We start from the raw sequence: 22,680 nt of genomic DNA on the forward strand, positions 1-22,680 counted from the left end.
ATGATTTCGTTGAAGAGATGTTTGGCCACGTGCGAGTCAACCGCGCCCAACGGATCATCAAAGAGATAAACATCATCATCGCGGTAAATTGCTCTGGCCACGTTGACCCTTTGCTTTTGACCACCACTCAAGTTGATACCCTATCATGTAGAATTAGTAAACGACAACATTACTAACGATAGCAGCCATCTATGGAACTATGAATGAAATGTCGCGACCCCAGGGTTTTCGATTAAAGCGCTTTGTATTTTTTAGTTTTTCCACAGCTTCCGTGGATCAGGTCTTGCTTGGAAAACGTTCATTGGGCATGTGTTCGATAACATCCATGGTCCTGTGTTAAGCGCGAAAGCGCGACACCTTTCAAGTTTAATGAAGTACCCAAGGACTTGATAGTGTAATCACTTCCTATGAAATTTAATATTTCAAAATCAATCGACTTCGGCTTCTCCCCCATTTTATCTCGCGTGTTTCCTCTTTATTTCTAAACGTCTTTAAGAAGCCAGGAAGAATGAAAACCTTCCTCTGTTTTAAATCCCGACAGTCATTAAATGGCAGTGCCATAAAACAGGGAGGAGTAGAAAAGGAGACATTTTGGAGTGTACATCGAGAAACTCCCACAGTAAGAGAGTTACTATATTGCGCCCTTTATCTAACATAAAATGCGAGCCTATCTTCAAATAATGTAATAGAGCCAATGGACTTTTTTCTTATGAGGTTTTCGCGAGAGTTCGATTTTTAGGGAAATCTGATGCCGTTTGCCACACAATAAATTACAACAAGGTTTTCTAACATTCAACTTTCTCCCATTGTGCGAGTAAAGATTTACTCTTGTCGTTCTAAAAAGCGCGTACAATTTCTTTTCTTTTCTACTAATGCCCGCATAAATAGACGGATATTGCATAGGATTTCCAAAGCCAGATCCGACTCTTTTTTACTATCCATGACTTCATCTCCTTTTTTACTACTACACCACTTTGGCGAAAATAAAAATTTCGCAACATTTCTGGTTCCAATAATACATACTCTTTCACCGATCTCCGTTTCGTCGTCAGCGGGTAGTTGGTCGATGTCTGGTTGTAGGGCGCATGCGCATATGACGTTGTTGTATCTTTCTTGATCCATGTCGTTGACGAAGAGAATATTCTCTTTTAGTGAGGCGTTCTGGATCCAGGGTTGTTGAGTGACATATCCCACTCTCCCGGCCACTCTCACCTCTCCCTCCACCTTTTGCATCTCGGACACCAGAGCAGACAAGAGGGAAGACTTGCCACAACCCACCGGACCCACCACGGCCACCAACGAACCGCGAGACACTTTAAAATTGATGTCCCGAAGAGATGCCGCTGCTTCGTCTTTCAGGTTCCAAAGAAACTTTCCCTTCTCAATCTCAATTGCTGAAATTTTCATAGAAACAAATTTATGTTAACATTGGTCAAAAATTACTAATTGTGAGTTCGACAAATCTGGAAACAATCTAAACGCGACTTGAGTCTTTTCCTCATACCGGCAACGATATGTTGATTGGCTTATTTTATACATATAATTTTTAAAGCAGAGCCTTTGCGGGGTTTCCTTGTAAAATTTATCATTATGCTAAGCCAGAATTCCTTTTGAGCCGCGATATAAACCTAGTTATTATAGGAGGATATTTTCTGTTTGTACTAATGCTCCTTATTGATGAATTACGTTTTGAAGAAGTTCCCTCAGTTGTCTCTTTCTCCAAGCTCAAGTTCGCGCTTCTAACTTTTGATCACAATTTATTTTTGAGCTTAAGTTCATCTGCGTGTACTGAAATAGCTGGCGGAGAAAGTAAGCGACCCATCTCTTTTTTTTTTCAAGTCCCATATTAATTGACATACCATACTGCGTGTTGCTAGCCATCTGCTCGACGTAATGCTGGGTTTCCTCACGACTCAACATGTTTGCAATTCTTCTTACTGAGACGTGTGTCTGTAAAGAATTACTCAGCGTCATTTTGAGGTGTTTTAACTATAGGCCAACATAATCCTGTACGATTACTTTTCTAAAAACCATACCCCTTTGTTGGGAAAATGTTTTGTAACATGAAATTAGTTGCCGTCATTTAATGACCCGATTATAATTTAAAAACTTTCTTTTACAGTATGGTGATGACAATCGAATGATACATAAAATCGAAAGTTAAGAAGTTGGGAAAGCCAAAACTTTACCTCTCCGTGTGTTACATAGATATGCAATTATTGTTCTTTATTGATAAGCAATTGCAGAAGTTAAAATTGATAAATTATTAAAGAATAGTAAGGGACCGTCCATAAACTACGTCACGCGAAAAAAAAGCATTTTCTGACCCCCCTTCCCCCAGATCACGCTTCGTCACGCTTTTCTCAGACCCCTCCCCTAAAAACCACGTCACATTTCTTTAACCCCCCCCTCTGCACTATGATTTGTCTTAATTTACAAATTTAATTTGATTAATTTCTTAAGCAGAAATATTTTGCTCGGCTGAAAATTCAAAGTTCTCTCCCGTTTTAAGCTTTTTCCCTCTGATTGACCTTTAGAATTTTAATGTCTGGATGTGCTTTTTATAAGCTTCAAAAAAGTGCCATAAAGCTTAGTTAAAGGGGCACACATTTTTGGTTTCGACACTGTCACCGAAAACAGACTAATCGAGCTTGAGATTTAGAAAATTTGCCAAAGAAACTAAACCATTTCAATCGGCAGGGGGATTTGATTCATCCTCAAAAATAATAGGTGCGAATAAACAGAGACATAAGAGAGTTTACGCTGTTTATTTTAAATGCGCTATTTAAATTGGCTATAAAAAGGTGTAAATAGTAGAAAATTGCTTAAATTTTCTGCTATTTAAGCGATGATGGAATAACAATTTTGGTAAATTATTGTAACGGTGTACTATGGAATGTTGTCTGTCCCTCTTCTATAACATAAGAGAGCCAATCGGCCTCTTACTGAATTCGTAACAAAATCAATGCTAAATGTGACGTCACGCATAGAAGAACCCCTCCCTCCCCCTTGTCACGGACCGGCACAAATTTAGATACCCCCTCCTCCCCATAAGAGTGTGACGTAGTTTATGGACGGTCCCTAAATATACAGTATAACAGACGACATTTTTCAACCAATAAGGATGTGTTTTACAGAAAGAAATCAGCCAGTAGGAAAGAGCAGGAAATGAAGGACATACATTTTATTCAAGTGTCTACTCTAAGTGTGGCAAAAGGGTGCCAGGTTATACCCGTGTCCCCAATTTCCTACCCCCTTATAAGCCGTCCTACTTTGAGTTGCGGGAATTGAATTCATTTACGAGAGCTACGCCTGTACTATTTACTGTACCTGCTGTTTAATGGATTTTGAGTTTACTGATGCTGAAAATACAGTTCCCTGAACTGTGATAGAATTACCGAGCGAAAATATTTCGATCTAATGGTCTGGGCTTTTAATTATTTTACAGCTAGTTGGATTTTTAATAGACGCTATTCTTTGCTCTTCCTTAGTATTAGAGTTAAGAGCTATTTTTCAAGATATTATATTCCCACGACATGAACAGGAACAGTACGGCCAGTAGTTGGCATGGGTAAACTGAATGAAAAATACTTTTTTTTTCAAATGACATAGCTAAAACTGTGATTGGGTGAGAGCTCGACTCGCGTTGACTGCTACGATAATAAGGTGGTCACCGAAACGTATCGTTATGACATATATAACTTAGGTAATATTCAAAATTATGTACCAAAACACGCCAAATGTTTTAAACGTTTTAAAAAATTGAGAAGCTGTGATCATCGGAAACCACTTAAAGCATAGCGCGGCTCCAGTGGATCCCCTACAATCTAACTTTCCTTTCGAACTCCAGTTTTGGCTTGGCAAAGCTAGAGGAATTTGTTGGCGGGATTTATACGTGCATGTATAAATCCCGCCCACTAGCCTTTGCCAAGCCAAACCCGGTGCTAAGGAGGAAAGTCCCCTTGTAGGGGATCCACCAGAGCCGCTCTATGCGTTAATATATTTAGTAAAAGAAGCAAATGGTAATTTTTTTTGACCCTTCCTGACATCATTCTTACCAAAACTAGCGTATTGATTAAATCCGGAAGCGTAAGCATTGACGTCGCTAATAATCGTACCAACTGATAGGACACGAAAGCTTTCCTCGAGGTGAGAACGTTATCATCGTCCATGAATACGTAAATGGCGAAACACGGGTAAGTAATCTGAAAATTTAGAAACAATATATGTAGGAACTTCAAATTATTATGGAGATAAAAGGGTATAGGCCTATAAGCCTTCAGGGATTACACAAAAAGTTTAACATAAGATATGACGACCACCAACAGTAAAACCAACTTCAACCAGCGTTCTTATTTTATCACTGAAATGTGGTGTTATCGCCTTTCTTGAACATGGCAAAAGCGAAGAGATTTCAGAAACATCTGCCGTTATGAGTCGAGCGAAAAAATTGCAGAAGACACTAATTGGCGTACGGAGCTGAAATCTCTACACCCCTCTGTGCCCCCATGATCGATAATAATAATCCAATTCTTGAAATTTATTTACGTTCGTACCAAAGCCGGTATGAGAGCAGTTATACATATATTTATTCCATCGAAGAGGGCTTGTTTCTTCATGAGTGCAGATTCATTCTTTCTGATCTCAAGAACGATTCTCTGGAATGATCTCTCCCAGGCGTACAACTTCAAGACGCGGATTCCGTTCAAGATTTCGCTCATCACTTTCATTCTGTTGTCCTTCATCTTCATCAATTCAATCTAATAACGAGACAATAAAACAGAAACTGCACAGTGTACATTCGCCTTGATAGCAATAAAGCGTTTCAGGCGAACTGTTGTAGCTTAAGGGTCTGTAAAGAATGGTTCAACGGATGGGCAAAAATTATTGGAAATACGTCATAGTTAAGTGACTGAGTGAAGATATTGACCAAAGAAAACTATTTACAATTTCGCGAAAAACAAGGACTAGCCTAGGTGTCCTGTCCCAAGTTATGCTTAACTTGATTATCTCTTATCACGTGCCAAGCGGCATCAGATTAATCGCAATTTCGCACTACGAACTGCTCTCGTCACTCATGAGAATCTAGGTTGAAATTGCTCAATCAGTAAGAGTTTTCTTTTGTGTTATAGAGAGTGCGAGAACGATATAGAACGGAACAACTGTATTTGAGAGGTTAGTTTATTCGAGTGCCCGTAAAAGAGCTCTATAATATCTTGAGACATCTTTTTCTGGCTCTGAATGTGAAAGGTGATTTTTTAGATTACTTCAATCGGGGACGAGTGCCCATACGCTCATTCTATCTTTGCTTGTTCCCCCAGCTGCATGTTTTCAAATACTAACTTTTTGAAAAGGCTTAGGACTATTTTAAATCGCTGTTAATATTTTATTGATGCGATCTACTGGAGATTGTTATCATTTATGGTCTATGGAATTTTGGTTGAATAACATTTACCTGCAATTCTTTGTATTTCTTGGTACTGAGATAGTTCAGTGGAAGAAGTACGACGATAGGTACGATACCAGCAAAGGCTGAATAGCCCAGTTCTTGATACATGAAGGTGAAGCACAGTACTAACTGTACCGGAACCGACCACAAGAGACTCAATTGCGTCGACAGAATTTGAAATCTGTTCGTGTCGACATACATCGTGTTCAGTATTTCGCCCATTGTCAGGTCACGTCGATCGCTACTCGTCAAGCGAAATGTCTATTTCGACGAATCTCATTGATGAACTATAGCGTCCCACTATAACGATAACACTAACTTACTTTTTTGTACAGAACGTTCATGGTTGCAGATTTGAGTCTCAGTCCTAGTTTGGTGTGAAAAATGGCGCTGCCTTCTTGCAACAAAGATTGAGCAAGACCGGCCAAACCGTAAAGGCAAGCGTAGAAAATCCCCTTCCACAAAGGATCTTCGCTCGTCGAGTAATCAATAATGGAACTGAAAACATAAGTTTGTAAACTGGTTAACATCATCGGTTCCAAAGTTTTCTTAATTAATTGCAGCGTACGTGACCAACCACTTGAAATCAGTTTCAAATAAAATTCAGAGGAATGAAAACATTCCGACACCTGACCCACAGAATCAGAAAGTGTTATTGCTTATGCGATTGGACCGTTCTCTACCCATCAGTATGAGCAGAGAACCAAGTGACAGCAACAAAGGAACTTAATATCGTGAAAACAATGTACAATTTCGTTCCTTTTTAACGAATTTGATTTCCCATTAATAATCACTTATGTTGTGACGTTTCATATATGGTTAAACTGTAAAATTGTGTACCCTGTCAAAAGGGCAGGACCAATAGACACTATGTCGGACAGAACTTGTAAGACCCCTCCAGTTATCAAACAAGATCGGACTGTCCTCAACAAGGGCCAAGTTATTGAATTGCTGTGATATTCGACTCTGTTTCGTTTCTCCGAAAAGCTTTTCTTTTTCATTTCATCGCCACCACTATTTGTTTTGGCTTGGGGCTTCCAGTGTTTTTCGAACAGGCGTGAGACAGTCAGCGCTCGCTCCGAGTCATTCAAGTCGTACACATCCGATGACTCCAGGTTTTTCTTCCAACCTTTCCACAGGGCGCTACAATTCATTTAATTCGAGTAAGGGCAAAATACGAGAACGCAAGACCGTACCAGATTTACCTGGTAAGCCATGAATGAACCACGCGTGAACAAAAAGAAGCATCATCTTCACTTGATTTCTTAATGTTTTAAAATAATCATCTTTATGTTAAGGAATTGTATAGAGTAATTAAGTTTATGACAGGCGTACATACACCTTATAGGAATAATTGTGTATCCATTTTCTTTTCGTATCTAGGCGAATTCTGCGCTAATAGCTGGACTATCATTATGCTTGACGAATAATCTATCTCGCTGCACGTTGAACCTTGCGCCCGCCCCCGACCTCGCGTTACTACTAACCAAAAGAAGCACAGTAACACTAGAGTCGCGTAGAAATAAACATAGGTTATATGAGGGAACAATGATTCCTGTTAGCTATATGCATTTCTGTCCGTAAGTATGACACGGTTACCATTTTGACGTCGATTGCGTACGGATGTTTTTCGTAGTGCGTAGAGGCGTCACTCAGTGTGTGTAATACTAGCGTAATTACTACTATTGGGTAAATTATCGACTCAATTATCAGCCCAAAATATTGATCTTTGTCATTCTGAAATATTTCTCGTTTTTATTTTGCCGTAATATTATTATTAAATGTAAACGAAACGTTCACTTGTAAATAGTATTTCATGATGGTGGATCTCAGTGTGACAGTTTGCGATAGTGTTAAGAGGAACCAAAATATTGTCAGGATTCCGGACAATACCGGGCCACCCTCTCTGCCGAAAATTATGAGGAGTAACGCCAGGATCTACAACAGGCGAGTTCAATTTAATTCGTCAAAACGTTAGATACGGAATTTTTCAAATTGTCTTACGTAAGTTCCAAATGGAAGGACAACCGCCAAATTGTCAATGACTTCGAAATCACCCTGGTATATTTGTTTACCAAATTTTAAAACGCTAATTGTGGCCAATAACAAAACGAAAAACTGAAAACACATAGAAAGCTATAGTACCTACGTTTTAAGAACTTTTCTAACATTTGCCTCAAATTATTTTGCATGAGAGGGAATAATCAGTGCCAAGAACAGTGCATTTTGCGTTGTACAACGACGACCCTCGCTCAATAAGGACTTACACTTTTCGTAATGGAAAGATGAGAACAACGGACGCTTTGTCGTTTCGACTTCGCGATCAACGCGACTTCCATTGGGAGGAACAACCAGAGTATCGCGCACGGTACCCAGACTAGGACGGTCTTTTGAAAACACGGTGTTAAATCAGGATTATCTGTGTACCATGTTAAATTGGCGTCCTGTTTAATCAAAATTGCAGACTTCGTAATTGAACGGAAACGCCATTAAATAATATATAATCAGATTCTTGTAAAGTAACGTACCCAAAATGGAGATTTACAAAAGTCATCCAATATGGAGGAACCCATTTGCAGATGATTAACCAAAACTTCGAGCAATCTCTTAGACCAGTCGCTGTGGCGTTATGGGGCGTCTAACTGATCCTTCCAACGTTTTACAGTATGACGTTATGGTTATGTTTTGAAACGCTTTAGTATCAGATGAGTATCACTCGCAGAACACAAGTTATTTATAGAACGAATTCGTCTATATTGTAACTAGATAACAAAATGCCAGACTTGAGGAGATAAATAGTTTTTTATGAACTGTAAATTTTGTTCTTATTCGTGGGGAAGTTCATATAAAAATTTTTGGACCGCTGATTATAGTTCGTTGAACGGGAAAAATTTATTTAACAATTTATCCTTGAAAAGAAAATCTAATCCTTAAATGAAAAGAAGAATTCATTTCAATTTGACGAAAGATACGATAATTCAATATCTCAAATTACAAACAAGTGACGATTTTTTTTTCGTAAATTCTACGTGTGGACAACTAAACCTTAGTGCAGAAGGGTCTAAATTAGTCACTATACCAGTCCAATGAAGGGGAAGAAGTATCCAAGAAATTTCGAAGTGTTTTGTCCGTGTGATCCACCACAAACACACACAGCACTATCACATATACAGCTACTTTTTTTGTATATAACACGCGTAACTAAAAATCTCCCCTTTTTTTCCAACAAATTTTTTCAATTCCAGCTGGTATATTTTACCACATTTTTATGTTAAGCTTGTATATCACGCTATACATTATAGGACAAGAGTGGTGACAAAACAAACTTTTTTCGTGAACGGTCGGGATTTAATTGAGAGTAGCTGTTTTAACGTTCGATCGAGACGCTTCTCCGTTCCCTCAGCAGGTGTTAAGTGAAAGAGCCTAGTGCCAAAATTTTACGTTCCTTTCGACTCCGAGATGGAGTGCCACATAAAGGAGAGACTTCAAAATTAAAGCTTCTGTTTCGGCAATGCTGTACTGAGACATACGTCGTTTGTATAAGAATTTGTGTCGTGACCCGATTCGAAATTGTGTCTCTAAAAGGAGGGACTTTAAAATGAAAGCTTCTATTTAGGCAATGCTGCACTGAGATATACGTCGTTTTGATATGAATTTGTTTCGTATTCCCGGTTGAAAATATAATTGAATACACTTCCAACAAAGTATATTTATCAATTATAAAATTGGATGAAACATTTTTAGCCATATCGTAGTATACGATGAGGCTCTTAGATTGACCCGAGCCGTAGTAGTAGTAGTAGTGGCCGGGGTTGTCGATTTCGTTATAGTTAGATTTTAGCTTAAAAGGAACTTGATAGTACCTCAACCCACCAATAGGAGTAACTGAGCTCAGTTAGAGATTTTATTTTAATTAAATTTTTTTCACATCGCTCCCGGAAAATGAACCCGGGTTGCTGGCGCATCAGTGAAACACGCTACCACTGAACCATAGAGACTCGATAGAACGTACGGGTTTTCATCCATTAGTTCATCTCTAAAGTGTCGGGGATGGGGGGAGGGTACCTCTCTATCTGTGGGGTCGGATACTTTTGAATTTGTATCTGTGGGGTCGGACACTTCTGATTTTTTTAAGGTCTTGGAATTTTTTTTTTCCTTTTATTTATGTGCTAATTAAATAGATAACGACGTGGCTACTATTAAGGCCCAATCCTTGGGCCATCTTGTTATCATTATTACCGTTTTTCCTCAGTGCAGGATTTACAAGAGACTTTTCCATTAAAGACGACTTCCTAACACGCTATACATTCCACAACAAGTTGGGAAACCAAATTAAACCTCTCCGATTCGAGACGCAATTAAGAGGTTTTCTTCAATAATTAGATAAATATAATTCATATTTATTATTTTAATCGCCATCAATTCATCTTAATTCTATTTAAATCGTATTAAGAAACTTTTTCCTAAAATAATTTTAAACATAGCTATTGTTGACGTTTGAATTCAAACGTATGCCTCTTCTACAATTTTTGGAGATTTAGGGTATATAAGGCGATTTATTCACAGTAAATGTTAGGAAACCTACAATTACGTTAACATTTGGTGGAAGCCCTGCCATTGGGAGGCTAGACGTTTCTCGTAACCCTGGCCGAACGCCGCGTTCTTCTTAATCCTAACGATGGAAGTATCAGCCAAAAATTGCTTTCTGCGAACACGTTTGCTCAGATTTGCCAACTGTGAGCGCGGCGACAGGCACACAAACAGACACGACCAGTGTAATTAATATCTCTCTATGACGTCATCTTCACTCGGAGAGGGAATATAATTATTTGGCTCCTGTTATTCTCAGTCTGGAACTAAACGCGGTCTTATTTCCCAACTTCAGAGGAAATATACGATATATTCCCTATCAGTGCAAAATTACTAACGGTTAGCGCACAAATGTGTAAGCGCGCTACTTACTCCGGACTCTGGTGTGGTCGCTAAAATTATACCCACACTTTCTATCACAATAAGACCTATTCGCGGGTGTTTTCTTAAATATGACCTTTAAGCGGATCTATTCTTAGCTACCCATTATCCCTACTACCCTTCTTGTTTTTCATGTTTTTGATTCCCACACAAACAAACTTTTCAAGGGCCCCCTAGATCTCCCTACATTTTCCGTTACACGTACGTACAATAAAGAACACCATGTCAAGGCTGTAAAAGAATGCATTGTTCTGAAACCAAATTCAAGACGGTATACCTCAATTTTAGATAGAATTAGTCATTTAGGCCCAAGAATTTACATTTGGTGACATTTCTTGCAAAACGTGAGCCTTTGGGTTTTAGTGACTTCATATCTGGCAAGGCTTTCCAGCGCTAGTATCGACTTGTCGACTATTTAGTAAAGGGAGTTGTACCAGAGTCCTGCACGGACCGGGCTCAAGCCCGGGTCGGGCCGAGCCGGGCTTTCCACTTTTGAAAATTGTATCGGGCCGGGCCGGGTCGGGCTTTTAAAATTTTGGAAACTAACGGGCCGGGCTTTTGTTCATTTTTCAAAATTCGGGCCGGGCCGAACTTGATTCTCATTTAATCCGAAGTTCAAATGAAAGATAATTTAAATGAGAATAAGCTTCTAAGGACAAATGTAACGAACAATTATCAAAAGAAATGAAAAATACACGACGCTAAAGCAAATATGAATTCAAATCATTGATTTTATGTAAAAAAATATAAAAATCACAACTGAACTACGTGTAACGGGCCGGGCCGGACCGGGCCGAAAAACCAACTATGTACTCGGACTCGGGCCGGGTTTCGGGCTTATCCAAAATGCTTAAACCGGGCCGGGCTTGGGTCGGGCCTGAAAAACTCGGCCCGTGCAGGTCTCTGAGTAGTACATCCTATAGAGTGTTGAATTTTTTTCACGCACATCCTTTATCCATGATTAAACTACGTGGTTATCGAACTTACCGTAACCTTTTTAAAGATCTACTTACTTAATTTGGGTAATTAACCTATAATGTGTTCAAACTCGAGTAGTGAGTTGAATAATCCTCTCCATGGTTGTAGGATTTTTCGATCAACTTAAGTTGTTCGACTGAGTCAGATGGGGAGGATGCCTAGGATCTATGAAATTCCTTTCGAAACTGAGACTCGAGCTAACCAGCCTCAGCGTGAAATTTCCCAGGAGAGAGAGAGAATAGCAGGAACGACTTGATAACAATAACAGATCAAGACTATCATATTGTAAACAACGTTTGGTTACGAATTTTGCTTCTAAATAACTTGTACGTTCTTCTTTCCAGTGAGCGCTGCGGAAGAGATTATGTGTTTCACGGAAATGAAATTAGTGTGGGTAGATCGAAACCCAACGCACCTGCATTACGCATCTCCCAGGCACAGAGTATTTTATTTCAATATACTGGATATAGCTTAAGGCTAGCGTTTGAGTGACAACTTTTTTATGCCCAATGATGCTTCGATACACAGATATACCAACTAAACCCTAAGTAACTTAGCATTTGAGCGCTTAAATATTAATTCAAGAACCTATACCCGAAAATTTTGAAAACAACGAAAGTGAAATTATTCTAACTAACGCTCGGATTTTTGCTTTTCAAGTAATATTTAAGATTATATAACAAACAATGTTATTGAGCATATTTTAATTGTTTTTAGTACTTGGCCAGTCGCTTTTGTTGATGGGTAGAAGATGGCAGTGAGGGGTAAAATGAAAATACCATTTTACCCAATTCCATAATTGTGGCATATTTTAATTTAAATGCTTAACACGAAACACTTATATTTTCAATTAAATGAGGGCATTTCACACTTATTCTCAGTGCTGGCTAAAAGTCAAATCATTCTCGGCTGACGGTCAGGAGACCACAAAGGTTACAAAACCGTCATAGAAACCTAATTTGCCGTATGGTACGTGCCCGAACCTAAAACGGACGTATATATCTTAAAGAACGGGTCCAGTGGATTCCCCACAAGATAACTCCAGGTTTAGCTTCGCGAAGCCTGGTGGGTAGGATTTTAAAGTGCGCTTATAAATCCCGTCCACAAATGATTCCTGCCTTCGCAGAGCCAAAACTGGAGTTAACAAGAAACGTCACCACGAAGAGATCCACTGGACCCGCGCTTGGAAATCATACCTTAAAATTATGGTGTATGTTGTTGTAATTGCTCAAGAGTTTCAAAGTGAGTCGCTGGATATCTGGTGTTTTAATATACTGTGTTACCACGAACTTTGTAGTGACGTCACATGCTCTTATCTCTTACCTTATTTTCAGGCGACCATATTGGCAGTCGCGAGACGTCGTCAGCTTGGGCAATACAAATTCGGGACCCAATATTGACGTCACAGTTTTTCCCCCCTAGCTTCGTGGTAGCACACTATTGGCCAAAGTTTTTTGTAACGCCTAAGGGTACGAGACGAAAAAACTGATTCGACACCAAAACGTAATCTCCGGCTTGTGCACGGCAATAAAAAGGATGGTGCATCATGCATGCAACTAAAGCAGTCGCGCAAATAACTTAACACAGCTGGAAAACTTCTGCGACTTTCAATATTTAAATAATAGTAAGTATAGTAGTAAGTATAATTAAAAAATTGTTGCATAGCAATTTTATAAACCCTTCAACTAAATGGTTGCCTTCTCATTCCATTATCCCTTCAAAAAGTAATTGGTACCACTGATAGGATTGAATAATTGGGGCCGTCACGGAGAAGTATAACACTGGACGTGTCTAAATTTCAAGGATTTAGACTAAATGTATATAATTATCCGACAGTTTCTACTTGTCCATCCGAAGGGGATGTAGCTCGGTGAAAGAGCGCTCGCTTTGCATATGAGAAGTCCGGGGTTCAACCCCGGTGTCTCCATTTCGCGGTTTTAGTCTAAAAGTATTTAATTTTACGATGATCTCAACTTGTACATCCGAGAGAATATAGCTCAGTGGCAGAGCGATCGCTTTGCATGAGGGAAGTCCCGGGTTCAACCCCCGGTATCTCCATTTCGCGGTTTTAGTCTAAAAGTATTTAATTATACGATTATCTCTACTTTTATATCCGAAGGGGATATAGCTCAGTGGAAGGGCGCTCGCTTCGCATGTGAGAAGTCCCGGGTTCGACCCCCGGTATATCCATTTCGCGCTTTTTTAGTCTAAAAGTATTTAATTTTGAGATGATCTCTACTTGTACATTCGAAGGGGATATAGCTCAGTGGAAGAGCGCTCGCTTTGCATGTGTGAAGTCCCGGGTTCAACCCCCGGTATCTCCATTTCGCGGTTTTAGTCTGAAAGTATTTAATTTTACGATGATGTCTACTTTTACATTCGAAGGGGATGTAGCTTAGTGGAAGAGCGCTCGCTTCGCATGTGGGAAGCCCCGGGTTCGACCCTCGGTATCTCCATTTCGCGGTTTTTAGTCTAAAAGTATTCTATTTTACGATGATGTCTAGTTGTGCAACCGAAGGGGATATAGCTCAGTGGAAGAGCGCTCGCTTTGCATGTGTGAAGTCCCGGGTTCAACCCCCGGTATCTCCATTTCGCGGTTTTTAGTCTAAAAGTATTCTATTTTACGATGATGTCTAGTTGTGCAACTGAAGGGGATATAGCTCAGTGGAAGAGCGCTCGCTTTGCATGTGTGAAGTCCCGGGTTCTACCCCCGGTATCTCCACTTCGCGGTTTTAGTCTAAAAGTATTTAATTATACGATTATCTCTACTTTTATATCCGAAGGGGATATAGCTCAGTGGAAGGGCGCTCGCTTCGCATGTGAGAAGTCCCGGGTTCGACCCCCGGTATATCCATTTCGCGCTTTTTTAGTCTAAAAGTATTTAATTTTGAGATGATCTCTACTTGTACATTCGAAGGGGATATAGCTCAGTGGAAGAGCGCTCGCTTTGCATGTGTGAAGTCCCGGGTTCAACCCCCGGTATCTCCATTTCGCGGTTTTAGTCTGAAAGTATTTAATTTTACGATGATGTCTACTTTTACATTCGAAGGGGATGTAGCTTAGTGGAAGAGCGCTCGCTTCGCATGTGGGAAGCCCCGGGTTCGACCCTCGGTATCTCCATTTCGCGGTTTTTAGTCTAAAAGTATTCTATTTTACGATGATGTCTAGTTGTGCAACCGAAGGGGATATAGCTCAGTGGAAGAGCGCTCGCTTTGCATGTGTGAAGTCCCGGGTTCAACCCCCGGTATCTCCATTTCGCGGTTTTTAGTCTAAAAGTATTCTATTTTACGATGATGTCTAGTTGTGCAACTGAAGGGGATATAGCTCAGTGGAAGAGCGCTCGCTTTGCATGTGTGAAGTCCCGGGTTCTACCCCCGGTATCTCCACTTCGCGGTTTTAGTCTAAAAGTATTTAAGTTTATGATGATGTCTACTTTTACATTCGAAGGGGATATAGCTCAGTGGAAGAGCGCTCGCTTTGCATGTGAGAAGTCCCGGGTTCGACCCCCGGTATCTCAATTTCGCGGTTTTTAGTCTAAAAGTATTTAATTTTGCGATGATCTCTACTTGTATATCCGAAGGGGATATAGCTCAGTGGAAGAGCGTTCGCTTCGCATTTGAGAAGTCCCGGGTTCGACCCCCGGTATCTCTATTTCGCGCTTTTTTAGTCTAAAAGTATTTAATTTTGAGATGATCTCGACTTGCACATTCGAAGGGGATATAGCTCAGTGGAAGAGCGCTCGCTTTGCATGTGTGAAGTCCCGGGTTCAACCCCCGGTATCTCCATTTCGCGGTTTTAGTCTAAAAGTATTTAATTTTACGATGATGTCTACTTTTACATTCGAAGGGGATGTAGCTCAGTGGAAGAGCGCTCGCTTCGCATGTGGGAAGCCCCGGGTTCGACCCCCGGTATCTCCATTTCGCGGCATTAACAAAATATGTATTCATTTCTGAAAATCTTCACTCATCCATCCGTAGAGGATATACTTCAGTGGAAGAGCGCTCGCTTTGCATGTGAGAAGTCCCGGGTTCAACCCCCGGTATCTCCATTTCGCGGTTTTTAGTCTAAAAGTATTCTATTTTACGATGATGTCTAGTTGTAAAACCGAAGGGGATATAGCTCAGTGGAAGAGCGCTCGCTTTGAATGTGTGAAGTCCCGGGTTCAACCCCCGGTATCTCCACTTCGCGGTTTTAGTCTAAAAGTATTTAAGTTTATGATGATGTCTACTTTTACATTCGAAGGGGATATAGCTCAGTGGAAGAGCGCTCGCTTTGCATGTGAGAAGTCCCGGGTTCAACCCCCGGTATCTCCATTTCGCGGTTTTTAGTCTAAAAGTATTCTATTTTACGATGATGTCTAGTTGTGCAACCGAAGGGGATATAGCTCAGTGGAGGAGCGCTCGCTTTGCATGTGTGAAGTCCCGGGTTCAACCCCCGGTATCTCCATTTCGCGCTTTTTTAGTCTAAAAGTATTTAATTTTGCGATGATCTCTACTTGTACATTCGAAGGGGATATAGCTCAGTGGAAGAGCGCTCGCTTTGCATGTGGGAAGCCCCGGGTTCGACCCCCGGTATCTCCATTTCGCGGCATTAACAAAATATATATTCATTTCTGAAAATCTTCACTCATCCATCCGTAGAGGATATACTTCAGTGGAAGAGCGCTCGCTTTGCATGTGAGAAGTCCCGGGTTCAACACCCGGTATCTCCATTTCGCGGTTTTTAGTCTAAAAGTATTTTATTTTACGATGATGTCTAGTTGTGCAACCGAAGGGGATATAGCTTAGTGGAAGAGCGTTCGCTTCGCATTTGAGAAGTCCCGGGTTCGACCCCCGGTATCTCCATTTCGCGCTTTTTTAGTCTAAAAGTATTTAATTTTGAGATGATCTCTACTTGCACATTCGAAGGGGATATAGCTCAGTGGAAGAGCGCTCGCTTTGCATGTGTGAAGTCCCGGGTTAAACCCCCGGTATCTCCATTTCGCGGCATTAACAAAATATATATTCATTTCTGAAAATCTTCACTTATCCATCCGTAGAGGATATACTTCAGTGGAAGAGCGCTCGCTTCGCATGTGAGAAGTCCCGGGTTCGACCCCCGGTATCTCCATTTCGCGTTTTTTTAGTCTAAAAGTATTTAATTTTGAGATGATCTCTACTTGCACATTCGAAGGGGATATAGCTCAGTGGAAGAGCGCTCGCTTTGCATGTGTGAAGTCCCGGGTTCAACCCCCGGTATCTCTATTTCGCGGTTTTAGTCTAAAAGTATTCTATTTTACGATGATGTCTAGTTGTACAACCGAAGGGGATATAGCTCAGTGGAAGAGCGCTCGCTTTGCATGTGTGAAGACCCGGGTTCAACCCCCGGTAGCTCCACTTCGCGGTTTTAGTCTAAAAGTATTTAAGTTTACGATGATGTCTACTTTTACATTCGAAGGGGAAATAGCTCAGTGGAAGAGCGCTCGCTTTGCATGTGAGAAGTCCCGGGTTCAACACCCGGTCTCTCCATTTCGCGCTTTTTTAGTCTAAAAGTATTTAATTTTGAGATGATCTCTACTTGCACATGCGAAGGGGATATAGCTCATTGGAAGAGCGCTTGCTTTGCATGTGTGAAGTCCCGGGTTCAACCCCCGGTATCTCTATTTCGCGGTTTTAGTCTAAAAGTATTTAATTTTACGATGATGTCTACTTTTACATTCGAAGGGGATGTAGCTCAGTGGAAGAGCGCTCGCTTTGCATCTGTGAAGTCCCGGGTTCAACCCCCGGTATCTCCATTTCGCGGTTTTAGTCTAAAAGTATTTAATTTTTCGATGATGTCAAGCTGTACAACCGAAGGGGATATAGCTCAGTGGAAGAGCGCTCGCTTCGCATGTGAGAAGTCCCGGGTTCAACCCCGGTATCTCCATTTCGCGGTTTTACTCTAAAAGTATTTAATTTAACGATGATCTCTACTTGTACATCCGAAGGGGATATAGCACAGTGGAAGAGCGCTCGCTTTACATGTGAGAAGTCCGGGGTTCGACCCCCGGTATCTCCATTTCGCGGTTTTAGTCTAAAAGTATTTAATTTTACGATGATGTCTACTTATACAATCGTAGGGGATATAGCTCAGTGGAAGAGCGCTCGCTTCGCATGTGAGAAGTCCGGGGTTCGACCCCCGGTATCTCCATTTCGCGGTTTTAGTCTAAAAGTATTTAATTTTACGAAGATGTCTGTAACATAACGCGATCAAAGTACGCGCCATTTTGTAATTCTATAAAACTATACCAGGGGTCGCTAGTGTAGGGAACTGAACTGAACCGTGGAAGCGGATCGAGTGGGGAGAAGGGGTCGAGGGAAGACAGACAGCCACGGCTGGGACTAGGGGTCGGTCGCGAGATTTTAACCTGAATAAAGTACTGATAATTATTTTAACCTAAATAAATTGCTGATATTTATTTTAACCAATTGTTTTAACTTGAGTGAGTCCAGTTACAATTCGTGAGAACCTATACTTAACATGGTGATAGAGGTGGGATGCTGAACACTATCCTCAGTACCGAACTCGTTAAGCCTTGAGCCCTCGGCATTTCATTGTGCAAACTCGCAACTTCGAGATCAAGCGGAATCACGCAAACATTACAAGAACAGAAGATGAGTCAATTCAAGAGCCCAGAACCTTTTTCACCTGGACCTGACCCGGCCTTGGCATGGAGCGAATACATGGAGGGCTTTGAAATATACGCGCTGGCTGCCAAGCTTGATGCTGAGACAGTCCCGATTCAGAGAGCTACATTTCTCCACATACTAGGACCTGCAGGTAGAAGAATTTACAAAACACTCACGATACAAGAGCAGGGCGACCTGAGAACCCTGGCAGTTATTTACGCTGCATTTGATGCTTATTACGCTCCGTATAAGAACCTCACCTATACTCGATACCAATTCTTTACCTCGACACAAAAAGAAAACCAATCTTTTGATGAATTTTATACTGAACTCAAGACCAAGGCCCAGGAGAGCGAGTTATCACCTCTAACGGACATACTATTATGTATGGCAATTGTCTTTGGAATCAGAAAGGATTCACTCCGTAGATCACTACTGGCAAAACCGAATTTACAACTAACAGAAGCAACAGCACTCTGTCAAGCCGACGAGACCTCTGCTATCCATGCCAGCGCTATGACCATAAGCAGTAAAGCTCTCATTCCAAATGATCAGATTGATGCCCTTAACCAACGACCAGACACAAGTTGGCACCGCTCGAATCGCAGAGACTATCACAACCGACGCGGACCATATCGTAACACAGATAACGCACCGTACTCTCAAATTCAACAAACATATGGACACTCATTTCAAACCAACAGAAATATTGGTCAACCAAGCCCATATCCAAAGTGCCCAAACTGCGGAGGCAGATCCCACACCTCTAAACCTTGCCCGGCACGTGATACATCGCGTCTAAAATGCAACGCTCGTGGTCACTGGGCCTCAGTCTGCCGGTCCACCCACGCACTAGAAGAAACAGATGTGGGCCACCCGTCAGATAACACCAGCAACAAAGAAGCGTTCAATCACCACAACCCAACATACGAGGAGGAATATCTCAGCTATGGCCTGGTACTGGTACCTAATTCACGGGACGATCAAAGACTAGATTCCCTACAGTCAAGAAGAGCCGAAGATGAAATATATGATGATATATACATTTATAGCACACCCATCACTTTTAAAGTCGATACTGGGTCGCAGGTTAATATCATCACCAAACGAATGTATGACGCCTTGCCGTACCAACCGCTGCTGACAAATCCGACCCATCGGGTAACGGCATACTCTGGTCACCAGGTACCTGTTATAGGGGTAACAAACCTCCCATGCACATCTCATACTGCGAAATCGACATGCCAGTTTCACATCACCAGCGAAGAACGCACACCCATTTTAGGAGCTGAGGCGTCAATCAAACTCGGACTAATCGACCATGTACAACGTTCATTAGGACCTCCACCAAAAATTGATGTAATGACGATACACGCTGATACTGACATGCCAACACTCTCACGAGCCCATGATTCTCATACGCTAATAAAAACCGACAACCTTGAGGGTCCGCGCACAGCGGTACACGCTATCACCACATTTCCGGCAACCATACAAGACAAATATAAACGAGCGACTCAAGCAGATCCGACACTAAAACAGATTATCGAACACATTCACCAAGGTTGGCCAAACACTCAGAAGGCCCTCACGTCAGAACTGGAGCCTTTCTGGCAGCACAAAGACGAACTGCACATCCAAGATAACCTGCTTTATTGCGGCTCCTGCCTCGTAGTACCAAAAACCCTGCAACATGAGATACTCGAGAAAATACATAGGACACATCAAGGGATCAAGTCGTGTGTCGCAAAAGCTAAAATTAACGTATTCTGGCCCCACATATCCAATCATATAACGGATTTCGTCAGGGCATGCCCCATATGCCGAGAAAGAGATAGAGCTAACATAACGGTACCTCTAACTCCTCATCCGGTCCCGCAATTGCCGAGGGAAACGGAAAACAAAGATCTCAATCATGTCTTGATGGAGTACCGAGCGACGCCTAAAACTGATCTCCACTCGCCAGCAGAGCTACTGATGGGACGCAGGATACGCACACCTTTAACCACCACCAACACGTCATCAGAACCCCTGCCAACAAAATGAAACTCGACGCGTTCTTACAGAACGACAATCCACCATGACTGAAAACTTCAATAAAAAATCGACAACATCATTACCTCAGCTATACCCAGGCCAACCCATACGCTATCTGGCCGGACCCAGGCTATGGTTACCAGCCCGGATAGCCTCGGTAGGGCCAGAACTGTTTTCCTACCAACTTCAAACACAACAAAACAAGATAATCCGACGTACAAGAAGCCAAATACGACTTCAAGTCACCATGGATGAAACCGCATTATCTCACGTAGCCTCTTCCAATAGTCCTGCAAACTCGCTAAAGAACACACAATCAAACAGTCCACGCTCACCAAGGGCAACAACAGTCATAGGAGGCCCTCTCAAAAGCAACAACCACACACTCAAAACCGCCAACCACCTCCGTACATCGGACAAGCATCACGTCATCAAAATACAACGCTAACGCCTCAGAACCCTCAATCACCTTCCACGATTACTCCTCACAAGCTCAACACACCAGCGTCCGACACCGGGCCAACGGGTCGCCCACAACGCATCATTCGACCACCACAACGTTATTGAGTATAACAATAATCTCAAAAAAAAAAAAAAAAAAAAAGTTGTAACATAACGCGATCAAAGTACGCGCCATTTCGTAATTCTATAAAACTATACCAGGGGTCGCTAGTGTAGGGAACTGAACTGAACCGTGGAAGCGGATCGAGTGGGGAGAAGGGGTCGAGGGAAGACAGACAGCCACGGCTGGGACTAGGGGTCGGTCGCGAGATTTTAACCTGAATAAAGTACTGATAATTATTTTAACCTAAATAAATTGCTGATATTTATTTTAACCAATTGTTTTAACTTGAGTGAGTCCAGTTACAATTCGTGAGAACCTATACTTAACAATGTCTACTTATACAATCGTAGGGGATATAGCTCAGTGGAAGAGCGCTCGCTTCGCATGTGAGAAGTCCCGGGTTCGACCCCCGGTATCTCCATTTCTCGGTTGTGGTCTAAAAGTATTCAATTTTACGATGATGTCTAGCTGTACAACCGAAGGGGATATAGCTCAGTGGAAGAGCGCTCGCTTCGCATGTGAGAAGTCCCGGGTTCAATCCCCGGTATCTCCATTTCGCGGTTTTAGTCTAAAAGTATTTAATTTAACGATGATCTCTACTAGTACATCCGAAGGGGGTATAGCTCAGTGGAAGAGCGCTCGCTTCGCATGTGAGAAGTCCCGGGTTCGACCCCGGTATATCCATTTCACGGTTTTAGTCTAAAAGTATTTAATTTAACGATGATCTCTACTTGTACACTCGTAGGGGCTATAGCTCAGTGGAAGAGCGCTCGCTTCGCATGTGAGAAGTCCCGGGTTCGACCCCAGGTATCTCCATTTCGCGGCATTAAAAAAATATATATTCATTTCTGAAAATCTCCACTCATCCATCCGAAGGGGAAATAGCTCAGTGGAAGAGCCCTCGCTTTGCATGAGAGAAGTCCCGCGTTCCACCCCCGGTAACTCCATTTCGCGGCTTTAGTCTAAAAGTGTTCAATTTTATGATGATCCCTACTAGTACATCCGAAGGGGATATAGCTCAGTGGAAGAGCGCTCGCTTCGCATGTGAGAAGTCCCGGGTTCAACGACCGTTATCTCCATTTCGCGGTTTTAGTCTTAAAGTATTTAATTTTACGATGATGTCTACTTATACAATCGTAGTGGATATAGCTCAGTGGAAGAGCGCTCGCTTCGCATGTGAGAAGTCCCGGGTTCAACCCCCGGTATCTCCATTTCGCGGCTTTAGTCTATAAGTATTTAATTTTTCGATGATCTCTACTAGTACATCCGAAGGGGATATAGCTCAGTGGAAGAGCGCTCGCTTCGCATGTGAGAAGTTCCGGGTTCGACCCCCGGTGTCTCCATTTTCGCGGTTTTAGTCTAAAAGTATTTAATTTTTTGATGATCTCTACTAGTACATCCGAAGGGGATATAGCTCAGTGGAAGAGCGCTCGCTTCGCATGTGAAAGTCCCGGCTTCGACACCCGGTATCTCCATTTCGCGGTTTTAGTCTAAAAGTATTCAATTTTACGATGATGTCTAGCTGTACAACCGAAGGGGATATAGCTCAGTGGAAGAGCGCTCGCTTTGCGTGTGAGAAGTCCTGGGTCCGACCCCCGGTATCTTAATTTCGCGGCTTTAGTCTAAAAGTGTTCAATTTTATGATGATCTCTACTAGTACATCCGAAGGGGATGTAGCTCAGTGGAAGAGCGCTCGCTTCGCATGTGAAAAGGCCCGGGTTCAACGACCGTTATCTCCATTTCGCGGTTCTAGTCTAAAAGTATTTAATTTTACGATGATCTCTACTTGTACATCCGAAGGGGATATAGCTCAGTGGAAGAACGCTCGCTTTTTATGTGAGAAGTCCCGGGTTCGACCCCCGGTATCTCCGTTTCGCGCTTTTTAGTCTAAAAGTATTTAATTTTGCGATGATCTCTACTTGTACATCCGAAGGGGATATAGCTCAGTGGAAGAGCGCTCGCTTCGCATGTGAGAAGTCCCGGGTTCAACCCCCGGTATCTCCATTTCGCGGCTTTAGTCTATAAGTATTTAA

At 41.9% G+C, this 22,680-nt stretch overlaps 1 protein-coding gene and 22 non-coding genes across 23 annotated transcripts in view; 22 read left to right on the forward strand and 1 right to left on the reverse strand.

The window, feature by feature from the left end:
* The window catches only part of LOC149689168 (ATP-binding cassette sub-family C member 1-like), a 51,270-nt gene extending 42,831 nt beyond the window's left edge, over positions 1 to 8,439 (reverse strand). The window contains exons 1-11 of the mRNA XM_089869589.1: positions 7,978 to 8,439; positions 7,717 to 7,893; positions 7,454 to 7,567; positions 7,250 to 7,387; positions 7,049 to 7,186; positions 6,655 to 6,713; positions 6,290 to 6,592; positions 5,773 to 5,947; positions 5,456 to 5,710; positions 4,557 to 4,760; positions 4,059 to 4,205 (exon numbers count right to left, since the gene is read on the reverse strand). Coding sequence (XP_089725715.1) covers positions 4,059 to 4,205; positions 4,557 to 4,760; positions 5,456 to 5,710; positions 5,773 to 5,947; positions 6,290 to 6,592; positions 6,655 to 6,713; positions 7,049 to 7,186; positions 7,250 to 7,387; positions 7,454 to 7,567; positions 7,717 to 7,893; positions 7,978 to 8,022 — 1,755 coding nt within the window. The 5' untranslated portion in view covers positions 8,023 to 8,439. The remainder of the gene's footprint in view (positions 1 to 4,058; positions 4,206 to 4,556; positions 4,761 to 5,455; positions 5,711 to 5,772; positions 5,948 to 6,289; positions 6,593 to 6,654; positions 6,714 to 7,048; positions 7,187 to 7,249; positions 7,388 to 7,453; positions 7,568 to 7,716; positions 7,894 to 7,977) is intronic.
* A 5,077-nt stretch (positions 8,440 to 13,516) lies between these two features.
* On the forward strand, positions 13,517 to 13,588 carry TRNAA-CGC (transfer RNA alanine (anticodon CGC)). Its single transcript has one exon. It is a non-coding gene; the product is annotated as a tRNA-Ala (tRNA).
* A 62-nt stretch (positions 13,589 to 13,650) lies between these two features.
* TRNAA-UGC (transfer RNA alanine (anticodon UGC)) lies at positions 13,651 to 13,722 on the forward strand. Its single transcript has one exon. It is a non-coding gene; the product is annotated as a tRNA-Ala (tRNA).
* A 193-nt stretch (positions 13,723 to 13,915) lies between these two features.
* TRNAA-UGC (transfer RNA alanine (anticodon UGC)) lies at positions 13,916 to 13,987 on the forward strand. Its single transcript has one exon. It is a non-coding gene; the product is annotated as a tRNA-Ala (tRNA).
* Positions 13,988 to 14,180: 193 nt separating this feature from the next.
* On the forward strand, positions 14,181 to 14,252 carry TRNAA-CGC (transfer RNA alanine (anticodon CGC)). Its single transcript has one exon. It is a non-coding gene; the product is annotated as a tRNA-Ala (tRNA).
* Positions 14,253 to 14,314: 62 nt separating this feature from the next.
* On the forward strand, positions 14,315 to 14,386 carry TRNAA-UGC (transfer RNA alanine (anticodon UGC)). The gene has a single exon. It is a non-coding gene; the product is annotated as a tRNA-Ala (tRNA).
* Positions 14,387 to 14,579: 193 nt separating this feature from the next.
* Positions 14,580 to 14,651, forward strand: TRNAA-UGC (transfer RNA alanine (anticodon UGC)). Its single transcript has one exon. It is a non-coding gene; the product is annotated as a tRNA-Ala (tRNA).
* Positions 14,652 to 14,844: 193 nt separating this feature from the next.
* On the forward strand, positions 14,845 to 14,916 carry TRNAA-UGC (transfer RNA alanine (anticodon UGC)). Its single transcript has one exon. It is a non-coding gene; the product is annotated as a tRNA-Ala (tRNA).
* A 195-nt stretch (positions 14,917 to 15,111) lies between these two features.
* TRNAA-UGC (transfer RNA alanine (anticodon UGC)) lies at positions 15,112 to 15,183 on the forward strand. Its single transcript has one exon. It is a non-coding gene; the product is annotated as a tRNA-Ala (tRNA).
* Positions 15,184 to 15,243: 60 nt separating this feature from the next.
* Positions 15,244 to 15,315, forward strand: TRNAA-CGC (transfer RNA alanine (anticodon CGC)). The gene has a single exon. It is a non-coding gene; the product is annotated as a tRNA-Ala (tRNA).
* Positions 15,316 to 15,507: 192 nt separating this feature from the next.
* On the forward strand, positions 15,508 to 15,579 carry TRNAS-UGA (transfer RNA serine (anticodon UGA)). The gene has a single exon. It is a non-coding gene; the product is annotated as a tRNA-Ser (tRNA).
* Positions 15,580 to 15,639: 60 nt separating this feature from the next.
* TRNAA-UGC (transfer RNA alanine (anticodon UGC)) lies at positions 15,640 to 15,711 on the forward strand. The gene has a single exon. It is a non-coding gene; the product is annotated as a tRNA-Ala (tRNA).
* Positions 15,712 to 15,906: 195 nt separating this feature from the next.
* Positions 15,907 to 15,978, forward strand: TRNAA-UGC (transfer RNA alanine (anticodon UGC)). The gene has a single exon. It is a non-coding gene; the product is annotated as a tRNA-Ala (tRNA).
* Positions 15,979 to 16,170: 192 nt separating this feature from the next.
* Positions 16,171 to 16,242, forward strand: TRNAA-CGC (transfer RNA alanine (anticodon CGC)). Its single transcript has one exon. It is a non-coding gene; the product is annotated as a tRNA-Ala (tRNA).
* A 327-nt stretch (positions 16,243 to 16,569) lies between these two features.
* On the forward strand, positions 16,570 to 16,641 carry TRNAA-UGC (transfer RNA alanine (anticodon UGC)). The gene has a single exon. It is a non-coding gene; the product is annotated as a tRNA-Ala (tRNA).
* A 192-nt stretch (positions 16,642 to 16,833) lies between these two features.
* On the forward strand, positions 16,834 to 16,905 carry TRNAA-UGC (transfer RNA alanine (anticodon UGC)). The gene has a single exon. It is a non-coding gene; the product is annotated as a tRNA-Ala (tRNA).
* A 326-nt stretch (positions 16,906 to 17,231) lies between these two features.
* On the forward strand, positions 17,232 to 17,302 carry TRNAA-CGC (transfer RNA alanine (anticodon CGC)). The gene has a single exon. It is a non-coding gene; the product is annotated as a tRNA-Ala (tRNA).
* A 192-nt stretch (positions 17,303 to 17,494) lies between these two features.
* Positions 17,495 to 17,566, forward strand: TRNAA-CGC (transfer RNA alanine (anticodon CGC)). The gene has a single exon. It is a non-coding gene; the product is annotated as a tRNA-Ala (tRNA).
* A 3,430-nt stretch (positions 17,567 to 20,996) lies between these two features.
* On the forward strand, positions 20,997 to 21,068 carry TRNAA-CGC (transfer RNA alanine (anticodon CGC)). Its single transcript has one exon. It is a non-coding gene; the product is annotated as a tRNA-Ala (tRNA).
* A 60-nt stretch (positions 21,069 to 21,128) lies between these two features.
* Positions 21,129 to 21,200, forward strand: TRNAA-CGC (transfer RNA alanine (anticodon CGC)). The gene has a single exon. It is a non-coding gene; the product is annotated as a tRNA-Ala (tRNA).
* A 586-nt stretch (positions 21,201 to 21,786) lies between these two features.
* Positions 21,787 to 21,858, forward strand: TRNAA-CGC (transfer RNA alanine (anticodon CGC)). The gene has a single exon. It is a non-coding gene; the product is annotated as a tRNA-Ala (tRNA).
* Positions 21,859 to 21,918: 60 nt separating this feature from the next.
* Positions 21,919 to 21,990, forward strand: TRNAA-CGC (transfer RNA alanine (anticodon CGC)). The gene has a single exon. It is a non-coding gene; the product is annotated as a tRNA-Ala (tRNA).
* Positions 21,991 to 22,579: 589 nt separating this feature from the next.
* Positions 22,580 to 22,651, forward strand: TRNAA-CGC (transfer RNA alanine (anticodon CGC)). The gene has a single exon. It is a non-coding gene; the product is annotated as a tRNA-Ala (tRNA).
* The last annotated feature ends 29 nt before the right edge of the window (positions 22,652 to 22,680 follow it).

This window comes from Phalangium opilio, unplaced genomic scaffold, assembly GCF_054372755.1.
Source record: "Phalangium opilio isolate 3A_F unplaced genomic scaffold, DU_Popi_V2 ptg000031l_1, whole genome shotgun sequence".
NCBI lineage: Eukaryota > Metazoa > Arthropoda > Arachnida > Opiliones > Phalangiidae > Phalangium > Phalangium opilio.